Here is a 12,598-nt window from a genome sequence, read left to right on the forward strand (position 1 = left end):
AAAATTTATTTATAAACAAATTCCAGTCTCAGAAATTGTGTAGTCAGGCATGTTTGACAGGCATGTTTGGAGAATTAAAAAATCAAATGCCTTTAGATTATTTAATACTTTGCCACAGGTCTCTTACTCTTTAGTCTAAAAAGACAGTGTTTCCTTTCTAAATATTTGTTAATTACCCCTTGGAATCATCTCAAGTCCTACTGCCTGTTAAAAGTTCTTAATGAAATATACTACTGAATTGTCAAAAGCATATTCATGTTGCTGAAATATCACTTTAAAACTCTTATTTTCCCAGATTTAAATATGTGGCCAATGACAATAACTGGAATCACTCAAATTTCTAAATTTCAAGTACTCAAACAATGTAGTCATCATAGGAAATGTGCCAAATGTCTGAATGCCACCCTTGAGTACCATAAATACTATGGAATTTCCAACAAACACCAAGCCAGGGAAGGTCCAGGTTTGCTCAGTGCAGTCCCAGTTATATACTTGAATTCAGCATTATCATCAATAGCATCTATCAAAATTGCACTAATTTAGATACAAAACAATGTGGTCACTGTTGATTTTTTTCCCCAAGTTTCAACTGATTATGCCTCTTCAACAAAGTAAATAGCAACATGAAAAAAATCCTTATTATTACCTTTCTGCACAGCTAGTGGGATTTCTTGAAGTCTCCAAATTGACCAAGAATCAATTTTCATGTGAATCTTTTTCTTTCTTGACTTTTGTCGTTTTAAAGCTTCTTCAGCTTCTGCACGGTCAGTTTCTAGACTTTTAATGAGATGAATGGCCTCTGATAGCAATATTTCCATTTCCTGCTTTAATTCTGGACACCTTTCATCTTAAAATAGAAATATGTACTCACATTTGTTAATGAATAAGGTTATAAACTAGGTGGTGGGAACATAGGTACTATCATATTATTACTGTTTTTTAATATTTATATGTTTACTAAGAGAATTTTAGAAAAATGAATTGGCCTTTTAAAGACAGCTCTATTATAACAGAATCCTAACATTAATTAAAACCTTTGAAGACAGATTTTTAAGTGAACATTTTATAAAATAATTAGAATAGCTAAATCTCAAGCAATAGCTTTATGTATAATATTTTACCTAAAGAAAAACTGCTTTATTCACAAGCTATATTATAGAGCTTTATTTTTAAATTATGCTTGTGTTTCGTTTCCTCTCATTCTATGACAAAAGCAAGTAACAATGATTACATCAGATAAAGATTGAAAATCCTCAGATGATTCCTAGAAATAAGACACTTTATTCCTTATCAGATAATAGCATCCCTAGTCAGCCTTGCCAGAAATTCATTGCTTCCAAATTCTGTTTATTCAGTTATAACACAAATTAACTCCTGTAATGAGATATATTTGTGATTCCTGGTTCACAGCTCTGAAATGCTATGGTTTAATGTTAACGGAATGATTAACATGGGTATTCATTCATCTATTTATACTAGAAACATGTAGAGAGCCTGTTACGTTCTAGGCAATATGTTCTCTCCCCAGAGATAGAGCAGTAAGGAAGATGGATACGGGTTCCACTCTGGTGAGATTTATACTTGTAAACAGTGACTTTTGCCAAAATGTGACATGACAAGAAGACATAAACAAACACAAAGTGTCAAGAAAGGCAAAGCCTCAAAGAGCTGAGGCTAGAGGAAAAACAGTAAAACTGTTAAAAGAAAAAAGACAACTAATAGACCTCTGTTTTATTTTGTTTTACTTTGGACAATAAAGCAATAATTTTCTGCTAGAAGATTGTATTAGACATTGGTTTTAAGTGCAAGCTCAGTAGCCACACAGTTTCTACTTCTAACCTAGTAGGCCTGTCAAAGAAATTCAGCATGCTGGCTGAAAAGAATTCTTGAGAAACAGGATTCTCTACTGTAATGCATAAAAATTATCTTTTCATGGATTGGCCCTTTGGTCCCTACTTTGGTTTATTGTCCTCTGTTTTCAAATTCTACTACCTCCTGGATACGTTATATTCTTAAGTGTCTGGGTATTTTTACGACAACATACACAGTAAACACTGTATTCTCCAGCCCACTTATGATATATTCAATTCCTATAACGAGATTTCAGTCTGAAATGTGTGATGAAATTAATGCCACGTAAAATTAGAGCACATCTCATGCAATATAAATGTTTTGGCAAACATGTCTATCATGTTTGCACAAGATGTCTTTTGTACTGTTTCTACGATAGCATCCTAAAATAAACGCTGTTTATAACTTGAGATGCCTCCAATTCATTGTATTTAATCTACCTCTCAATTTTTTTTCAGAATACCATTGCAATTAGTTTTACTGTTTCATACTAAGTGAGCAACCACTTGCAATTTTTTTTAGCACAAACACCTAATTACAATAAATCTTCCTCAACTTGACACTGTGTTATACTCTGGGAAAAAATGTGTGAGTTCACAATAAACATAGCTGTTTCACTGTTATGTTGTGGTCCTTAATATATTAATCTTTTCTTACAACATTTGTCATGTGCAAAACTAAGAAGTAATACATGAGCTTTTTTTCCCTTCAGTGTAGATATAAATATATGAAATGTAAACAGTAAACACAGATCTTCACTGTGAATGAGAGTTTTGAAAAACAAAGTATTAGTGCTTTTAAAAAGTCCTGAATTCATGAGGCATTTGGGTGGCTCAGTCCATTAAGCGGCCAAGTCTTGATTTCAGCCCAGGTCATGATATCATAGTTCGTGGGTTCAAGTCCCGTGTCTGGCTATGCACTGAAAGCATGGAACCTGCTTGGGATTCTCTCTCTCTCTCTCTCTCTCTCTCTCTCTCTCTCTCTTTCTCTCTCTCTCTCTCCTCCTCCTCCTCCTCCTCCTCCTCCTCCCCTGCTTTCATGTTCTCTCTCAAAATAAATAAACATTTTTTTTAAAGTCCTGAAAGCAGGGGTGCCTGGGTGGCTCAGTTGGTTAAGCCTCGGACTGTGGCTCAGGTCATGATCTCACAGTTCTTGAGTTCGAGCCCATGTTGGGCTCTGTGCTGACAGCACTGAGCCTGGAGCCTGCTTCCGATTCTGTGTCTCCCTCTCCCTCTCTCTGCCCCTTCTCTGCTCACACTATCTCTCTCTCAAAAATAAATAAACATTAAAAAAAAAAAAGGTCCTGAATTCATTAGTTATCTCTCATGAAAGGAAAATGTTTAATAAATCTTTATGGTGAAGGTAGGAAGAGGTGTTTAATATAATGTTAAAACTGTAGAGGTGCCTGGGTGGCTCAGTCCATTAACTGTTCAACTCTTGATTTCAGTTCAGGTCATGATCTCACGGTCATAAGATCAAGCCCACCTAGGGCTCTTGGTTGTACATGGAGCTTGCTTAAGATTCTCCATCTCTCTCTCTCTCTCTCTCTCTCTCTCTCTCTCTCTCTCTCTCTCTCTCCCCCTCCCTCTGTCCCTCCATTGCTCACGTGCACATGCACTTGCATGCACATTCTCTCTCTCTCTCAAAAAAATACATTCAAATATGCTGAAGTATTTTTAACAAAATTTTATTCCAGTATACAAATTGTTGTACATTTTGTAAACTGTGATAAGATACTAATCTTAATTTACATATATATATATATACACATACATACATATACATAAACACACACACACACACACACATAGCAGAGCTTCTATGTCCAGTATGGTAGCCATGAACCATATGTGACTATTTACATTTAATGTAACTTAAAATTAAACTGAAAAGTTAAATTCTTCGGTCTCCCTAGCTACATTTCAGGTGGTTAACAGCTATATGTGGCTAGTAGCTACTTTACTGGATGGTGGAAATAGAGAACACCTTGATTATCCCAGAAAGTTCTACTGGACGGCCTTGAATTACAGTTAGCTTCTTGAGAGGTAGGAAGGGATCATTATTTACTTAGGACCTAGCGCAGTATATGGTATAGCAAATATTTGTTGAATTTTGTTGTTTAATCAAATTATATAGAAGGCTCTTTATTAGATATGCACAAGAATTATAAAACTTTTAAAAATGATTATGGTGATAATTAAAAATATTTAATTTTTAAACATAATTTCACTTATCTAAGTATGGGGTATAATTTTACCTCTTTCTTCTTCTGGTTTGACCTCTTTCATTGGTGTAGCAATACTCCAATCTTCCTTCCACTCTTTTGTGGAAGAAGTTCTGCTCCTATATAAAGGGAAAGAAGCAACTAATTAATAAAGAACTGTTGCACTTAAACTCACTAAGCAAATCTTAGGTGATTCTCTTACATTAACTTTTAAATGTTTGTGGGGAAACTTACTATGCATGCTAATGCTACTATATAGGAGAGCAACATAGCAAAAGTCTGATACATAATGGGCTTGATAATTCGTGGTAAATTAATAGACATTTAAAAGCTGTCACAAATGACCTGAAAATATTTCAGGGGTTATTAAAACAGTTCTTTTTTAAAAATGAAATTGGTAAGGCACTTGGGCGGCTCAGTCGGTTAAGCATCTGACTCTTGATTTCAACACAGGTCATGATCTCATGGTTCATAAGATCGAAACCCTGCATCAGACTCTGTGCTGACAGCCCAGAGCCTGCTTAGGATTCTCTCTCTTCCTCTCTCTCTGCCCCACCCCAGCCTGTGTTCTTGATCTCTCTCAAAACAAAGACATAAACTTGAAAAAAAAGAGAGAAATTGGTGTTTCCTGTAGAGTGTTTTATCAGAAAAAAAGGGGAGTTTATTGAGAATAATTTGAGAGCTCTTTCTCTAACTTCAGTTTAGCAGTTTCTGGGACACCAATATAAATTCCAAAACCAAAATTGCTACTTCAGATTTGAAATTATATGGTGTTTGCAAAATGTCCAAATTAGTATGTTATTTCTTTCCCAAGGAATTTTTCTAGGTAAAGTTCTCTATATTGGATAATACAGAGAGAATAAATAGAGAATTTGATCCAATTCTCGAATCCAGACTAGTTTTCATTGTATTTAAAAAGAAGTATTTTTCCTTTGATAAAAGTTATAAGAAAAACAGTTATCAACAACAAACAAGGGAGTTATTTTCATGAAATTACTGTCTTATTAAATAAGTATCACAAATTAAAGGGAGTTCAAACCACCAAAAATCATAATATAAAATAATACATATTAATTTTTAAATATAACAGAATATAATATTCTAATATTTCAATTTTTATACAATTAGAATCACAAAATATTACATGCTGCTTTAGTTACATGACATTGTTACAGACACTGTAACATTCTTAGTCACAGGACAACATATTTCCAATGACTGCATATTATGTATTTCCTTGTTCCACAATTTATTTAAGAAAGCCTGTTTGGCTTCTCAAAAAGAAAAGGGAGATGACCCAAATAGATAAAATCATGAATGAAAATGGAATTATTACAACCAATCCCTCAGAAATACAAACAATTATCAGGGAATACTATGAAAAATTATATGCCAACAAATTGGACAACCTGGAAGAAATGGACAAATTCCTAAACAGCCACACTCTTCCAAAACTCAATCAGGAGAAAATAGAAAGCTTGAACAGACCCATAACCAGCAAAGAAATTGAATCAGTTATCAAAAATCTCCCAACAAATAAAGAATCCAGGACCAGATGGGGAGTTCTACCAGACGTTTAAAGCAGAGATAATACCTATCCTTCTCAAGCTATTCCAAAAAATAGAAAGGGAAGGAAAACTTCCAGAATCATTCTATGAATCCAGTATTACTTTGATTCCTAAACCAGAGACCCAGTAAAAAAAAAAGAGAACTACAGGCCAATATCTCTGATGAATATGGATGCAAAAATTCTCAATAAGATACTAGCAAATCAAATTCAACAGCATATAAAAAGAATTATTCACCATGATCAAGGGGGATTCATTCCTGGGATGCAGGGCTGGTTCAACATTCACAAATCAATCAACGTGATACATCACATTAATAAAAGAAAAGAACCATATGATCCTGTCAATCGATGCAGAAAAGGCCTTTGACAAAATTCAGCACCCTTTCTTAATAAAAACCCTTGAGAAAGTCGGGATAGAAGGAACATACTTAAACATCATAAAAGCCATTTATGAAAAGCCCACAGCTAACATCATCCTCAATGGAGAAAAACTGAGGGCTTTTTCCCTGAGATCAGGAACACAACAGGGATGCCCACTCTCACCGCTGTTGTTTAACATAGTGGTGGAAGTTCTAGCATCAGCAATCAGACAACACAAGGAAATCAAAGGCATCCAAATTGGCAAAGATGAAGTCAAGCTTTCACTTTTTGCAGACGACATGATACTAACATGGAAAATCCGACAGACTCCACCAAAACTCTGCTAGAACTGATACATGAATTCAGCAAAGTTGCAGGATACAAAATCAATGTACAGAAATCAGTTGCATTCTTATACACTAACAATGAAGCAACAGAAAGACAAATAAAGAAACTGATCCCATTCACAATTGCACCAAGAAGCATAAGCTACCTAGGAATAAATCTAACCAAAGATGTAAAAGATCTGTATGATGAAAACTATAGAAAGCTGATGAAGGTAATTGAAGAAGATATAAAGAAATTGAAAGACATTCCCTGCTCATGGATTGGAAGAATAAATATTGTCAAAATGTCAATACTACCCAAAGCTATCTACACATTCAATGCAATCCCAAACAAAAATTGCACCAGCATTCTTCTCGAAACTAGAACAAGCAATCCTAAAATTCATATGGAACCACAAAAGGCCCCGAATAGCCAACGTAATTTTGAAGAAGAAGACCAAAGCAGGAGGCATCACAATCCCAGACTTTAGCCTCTACTACAAAGCTGTCATCATCACGACAGCATGGTTTTGGCACAAAAACAGACACATAGACCAATGGAATAGAATAGAAACCCCAGAACTGGACCCACAAACGTATGGCCAACTCATCTTTGACAAAGCAGGAAAGAATATCCAATGGAAAAAGACAGTCTCTTTAACAAATGGTGCTGGGAGAACTGGACAGCAACATGCAGAAGGTTGAAACTAGACCACTTTCTCACACCATTCACAAAAATAAACTCAAAATGGATAAAGGACCTGAATGTGAGACAGGAAACCATCAAAACCCTAGAGGAGAAAGCAGGAAAAGACCTCTCTGACTTCAGCCGTAGCAATCTCTTACTCGACACATCCCCAAAGGCAAGGGAATTAAAAACAAAAATGAATTACTGGGACCTTATGAAGATAAAAAGCTTCTGCACAGTAAAGGAAACAACCAACAAAACTAAAAGGCAACCAACGGAATGGGAAAAGATATTTGCAAATGACATATCGGACAAAGGGCTAGTATCCAAAATATATAAAGAGCTCACCAAACTCCACACCCGAAAAATAAATAACCCAGTGAAGAAATGGGCAGAAAACATGAATAGACACTTCTCTAAAGAAGACATCCGGGGGCGCCTGGGTGGCGCAGTCGGTTAAGCGTCCGACTTCAGCCAGGTCACGATCTCGCGGTCGTCTGTGAGTTCGAGCCCCGCGTCAGGCTCTGGGCTGATGGCTCAGAGCCTGGAGCCTGTTTCCGATTCTGTGTCTCCCTCTCTCTCTGCCCCTCCCCCAATCATGCTCTGTCTCTCTCTGTCCCAAAAATAAATAAACGTTGAAAAAAAAAATTAAAAAAAAAAAAAAAGAAGACATCCGGATGGCCAACAGGCAAATGAAAAGATGCTCAATGTCGCTCCTTATCAGGGAAATACAAATCAAAACCACACTCAGATATCACCTCATGCCAGTCAGAGTGGCCAAAATGAACAAATCAGGAGACTATAGATGCTGGAGAGGATGTGGAGAAACGGGAACCCTCTTGCACTGTTGGTGGGAATGCAAATTGGTGCAGCCACTCTGGAAAACAGTGTGGAGGTTCCTCAGAAAATTAAAAATAGACCTACCCTATGACCCAGCAATAGCACTGCTAGGAATTTACCCAAGGGATACAGGAGTACTGATGCATAGGGGCACTTGTACCCCAATGTTTATAGCAGCACTCTCAACAATAGCCAAATTGTGGAAAGAGCCTAAATGTCCATCAACTGATGAATGGATAAAGAAATTGTGGTTTATATACACAATAGAGTACTACATGGCAATGAGAAAGAACGAAATATGGCCCTTTGTAGCAACGTGGATGGAACTGGAGAGTGTGATGCTAAGTGAAATAAGCCATACAGAGAAAGACAGATACCATATGTTTTCACTCTTAGGTGGATCCTGAGAAACTTAACAGAAACTCATGGGGGAGGGGAAGGAAAAAAAAAAAAAAAAGAGGTTAGAGTGGGAGAGAGCCAAAGCATAAGAGACTGTTAAAAACTGAGAACAAACTGAGGGTTGATGGGGGGTGGGAGGGAGGGGAGGCTGGGTGATGGGTATTGAGGAGGGCACCTTTTGGGATGAGCACTGGGTGTTGTATGGAAACCAATTTGACAATAAATTTCATATGTTGAAACAAAAAAGAAAAGAAAGCCTGTTTAATATGAGGTCAGTTAAGTATTCATTATATTTTCTCCTATAGTTTTAATTTCATTTTTAAATATATGTTTTAAATAATGTATTTTTTCTTGCTTTTCTTTAAAAAAATGTTGAATCAGTACATTGTACACTTGAAACTAATGTAACACTGTGTGTCAACTACACTCAAATAAAAAAAGTTAATTAAAGAAAGAAAAATAATTGTCCCAGCATCTATTATTAAATAATGCTCTCCCTACTGACTTGTAATACCAATTACATGATATATTAAATTATTACATATAATTGAATCTATTTTTGTGTATTTTATTCTAAAATTCAGTTAACTTGGGGGCCAGCAAAATTTTAATTCTTATAAATTTTTTTTTTAATTGAGGCAAAAGTCAAATGACATAAAATTAACCATTTGTAAGTGTAAACTTCAATGGCATTTACTACATTCAATGCTGTGCAGTCATCATCCCCATCTAGTGGTAAAACATTCTCTTCACCTCAGAAGAATAGCCTCTTATTTATTAAGCAATCTCCTGCCTTGCCCTTTCCCACCAGCCCCTGTCAGCGACCAGTGTGCTTCCCATGTCTATGGGTTTACCTGTTATGGATATTTCATACAAATGGAATCATACAGTAGACCACTTTCTGTGTCCGGCTTCTTTAACTTAGCATGATGGTTTAGAAGTTTATCCGTGTTGCGGCATGTATCAAAACTTTTATTACTTTTGGTGGTTGAATAATATTCCATTGTATAGATATACCACACTTTATTTATATAGTAGTCCATTGAAAAATCTGAGGTTGTTTCCACCTTTTGGCTATTGTGAATACTGATGATATGAACATCTGCACACAATATATTGTTTGAATACCTGTCCTCTTGAAATCTTTTCTGTACATACCTCAGAGTGGAATTGCTGGGTTTTCTGATAATTCTAGGTTTAACTTTTTGAGGAACCACCAAAGCTGTTCTTTCAAAGTGGCTAAACCATTTGACATTTCCATCAGCAATGTCTGAGATTTTCGATGTCGAATAAAAGTGGCAAGAGCAGGCATCCTTGTGTGGTTCCTGATCTTAGGTTGAAAATTTTCAGTCTTAAACATTAAGTATAATGTGAGTTGAGGGTTTTTCATAAATGTCCTCTATCATGTTTTCTGATCTGTTTTTTGAGTATTTCCATCATGAAAAGGTGCTGGATTTTGCCACATACTTTCCACATCAATTGAGATGTTCACATGGGTTTGCCCCTTTTATTACTGTGGATATATTACACATTGATTAGTTTTGTTATTTTGAACCACGCTTACACTACCTAGGGGAAATCTCACTTTATCATGACATATAATTCTGTTATTATGTTGCTGGGTTCAGGTTGCTAGTATTTTGTGGAAGATTTTTGCATATCTATTCATGAAGTCATTGGTCTATATGCTGCCCTCATAGAATGGGTTGAAAAGTGTTCCATTCTCTTCCATTTTTTGAAAGAGTTAGAGAAGCGCTGGTATGAATTCTTCTTTCAATGCTTAGCAGAATTCACCAGTGAAGCCATTTCGTTCTGGGTTGGAATATTTTTGATTACTGGTTTAATTTATTTACTTGTTACAAATCTGTTTAGATTTTCCACTTCTTCTGAATCACTTTTGGTAGTCTATGTGTTCCTAGGAATGTGTCTTTTTCATCTTGGTTATCTAAATTTGTTGTTCATAGTATTACCAATTGTTCATAGTATCGTAGCCCCTTTTATTTATGTGAGGTCTATAGCAATATCCTTGATTCTCATAAATCAAGTCTTTCTTTGTCAGTCTAATCAGAGGTTTGTGAATTTGGCTGATCCTTTCTCAATTTTTTTTTTTCAACGTTTATTTATTTTTGGGACAGAGAGAGACAGAGCATGAACGGGGGAGGGGCAGAGAGAGAGGGAGACACAGAATCGGAAACAGGCTCCAGGCTCTCAGCCATCAGCCCAGAGCCCGACGCGGGGCTCGAACTCACGGACCGTGAGATCTTGACCTGGCTGAGGTCGGACGCTTAACCGACTGCGCCACCCAGGCGCCCCTGGCTGATCCTTTCAAAGAAACAACTTTTTAGTGATAGTTTCTTATTTTTTATTCCTGACATCACTGCACTAATCTTTATTATTTCCTTTCTTTTGCTAGCTTTAGCACATTCATTCTTTCCTAGTTCTGTAAGATACAGAATTAGGTTATTGGATTCGGATCTTCATTTTTAACATTAGCAGTTAAGGCTAGAAAGTGCCCTCTGAGCACTGCTTTTGCTGCATCTCACAGGTTTCGGTACTGTGTTTTCATTTTCATTCTATTCAGAGTATTTCCCAATTTCCTCTGTGATCACAGCCTTGAGTCACTGAGCTGTTTTGTTGTTGTTGTGGAGCATACTGTTAAATATCTACATGTATATGGATTTCCTGGATTTTTCTGTTATTGATTTCTAGTTTCACTCCAAGTGGCCAGAAAGGACACTTTGTATGATTTCAGTCATTTTTTATTCTATAGAGATTTGTTATGTGGCCTAACATGATCTATACTGAGTGGTGTTCAATAACATGAAAAGAATGTGTTTTCTACTGCTATTGGGTAGTACATACTATATAAACCTGTTAGGCCAACACTGTTCTAGTGCCGTGCAAGTCTGTATCATTACTGATTTCTTCTTTTCAGTTTTTTTTTTTTTCGTTTATTTATTTTTGGGACAGAGACAGAGCATGAAGGGGGGAAGGGCAGAGAGAGAGGGAGACACAGAATTGGAAACAGGCTCCAGGCTCTGAGTGGTCAGCCCAGAGCCCGACGCGGGGCTCGAACTCACGGACCACGAGATCGTGACCTGGCTGAAGTTGGATGCTTAACCGACTGCGCCACCCAGGCGCCCCTTTTTTTAGTTCTTTTAACCATTATTGAAAGTAGGGATACTAAATTCTCAAACTCTTACTACAGAACTGTATACTTCTCACTTTAATTCTGTCCATTTATACTTCAGGAATTTTGAGGTTATGTTTTGGGTATGTATATAATTTTTATCCCTTCTTCATGAAATGACTCTTTTATCAAGATGTCAATTATTCTTTGTCGTATAAGTTTTACATGGAAGTCTATTTTGTGCAATTAGTTTTAGCTACCCCCGCTCATTTGTTATTTTCATGGAATATGTTTTCCATTCTTTTACTTTCAACATACTATATCTCTGGATCTCGAGTTTCTTATACATAACATATAATTGAATCATGTATATTTACCCATTCTACCACTCTCTATCTTTTAACATTTTAATCCATTTTCGTGAAAAGCAATTCCTGTTAAGAAAGGACTTGACTTCTTTGTCTGATATGTCACTTGCAAATATCTTTTCCCATTCCGTCAGTTGCCTTTCAGTTTTGTTGGTTGTTTCCTTTGCAGTGCAGAAGCTTTTTATCTTCATGAGGTCCCAATAGTTCATTTTTGCTTTTAATTCCCTTGCCTTTGGAGATGTGTCAAGTAAGAAATTGCTGCGGCTGAGATCAGAGAGGTCTTTTCCTGCTTTCTCCTCTAGGGTTTTGATGGTTTCCTGTCTCACATTCAGGTCCTTCATCCATTTTGAGTTTATTTTTGTGAATGGTGTAAGAAAGTGGTCTAGTTTTGTTCTTCTGCATGTTGCTGTCCAGTTCTCCCAGCACCATTTGTTAAAGAGACTGTCTTTTTTCCATTGGATATTCTTTCCTGCTTTGTCAAAGATTAGTTGGCCATACATTTGTGGGTCCAATTCTGGAGTCTCTATTCTATTCCATTGGTCTATATGTCTGTTTTTGTGCCAAAACCATGCTGTCTTTGTGATTACAGCTTTGTAGTAGAGGCTGAAGTCTGGGATTGTGATGCCTCCCACTTTGGTCTTCTTCCTCAATATTACTTTGGCTATTCGGGGTCTTTTGTGGTTCTACACAGAGAGGGAAGGAGGCAAACCATAAGAGACTCTTAGAAACTGAGAATAAACTGAGGGTTGATGGGGGTGGGAGGGAGGGGAAAGTGGGTGATGGGCATTGAGGAGGGCACCTGTTGGGATGAGCACTGGGTGTTGTATGGAAACCAATTTGAC

General features: G+C 36.6%; 1 protein-coding gene across 4 annotated transcripts in view; it reads right to left on the reverse strand.

Moving 5' to 3' along the window:
• CCDC178 (coiled-coil domain containing 178) overlaps positions 1–12,598 on the reverse strand; it is a 436,166-nt gene that overhangs the window by 348,550 nt on the left and 75,018 nt on the right. For all 4 annotated transcript variants that reach the window (XM_086682702.1, XM_086682703.1, XM_086682701.1 and 1 more), the window contains 2 exons: positions 4,109–4,194; positions 647–847 (listed from right to left, as the gene is read on the reverse strand). In XM_086682702.1, the coding sequence (XP_086538828.1) occupies positions 647–847; positions 4,109–4,194 (287 nt within the window). The remainder of the gene's footprint in view (positions 1–646; positions 848–4,108; positions 4,195–12,598) is intronic.

This window comes from Puma concolor, chromosome D3 (assembly GCF_028749965.1).
Source record: "Puma concolor isolate L17-30 chromosome D3, mPumCon1.1.hap2, whole genome shotgun sequence".
Lineage (NCBI taxonomy): Eukaryota > Metazoa > Chordata > Mammalia > Carnivora > Felidae > Puma > Puma concolor.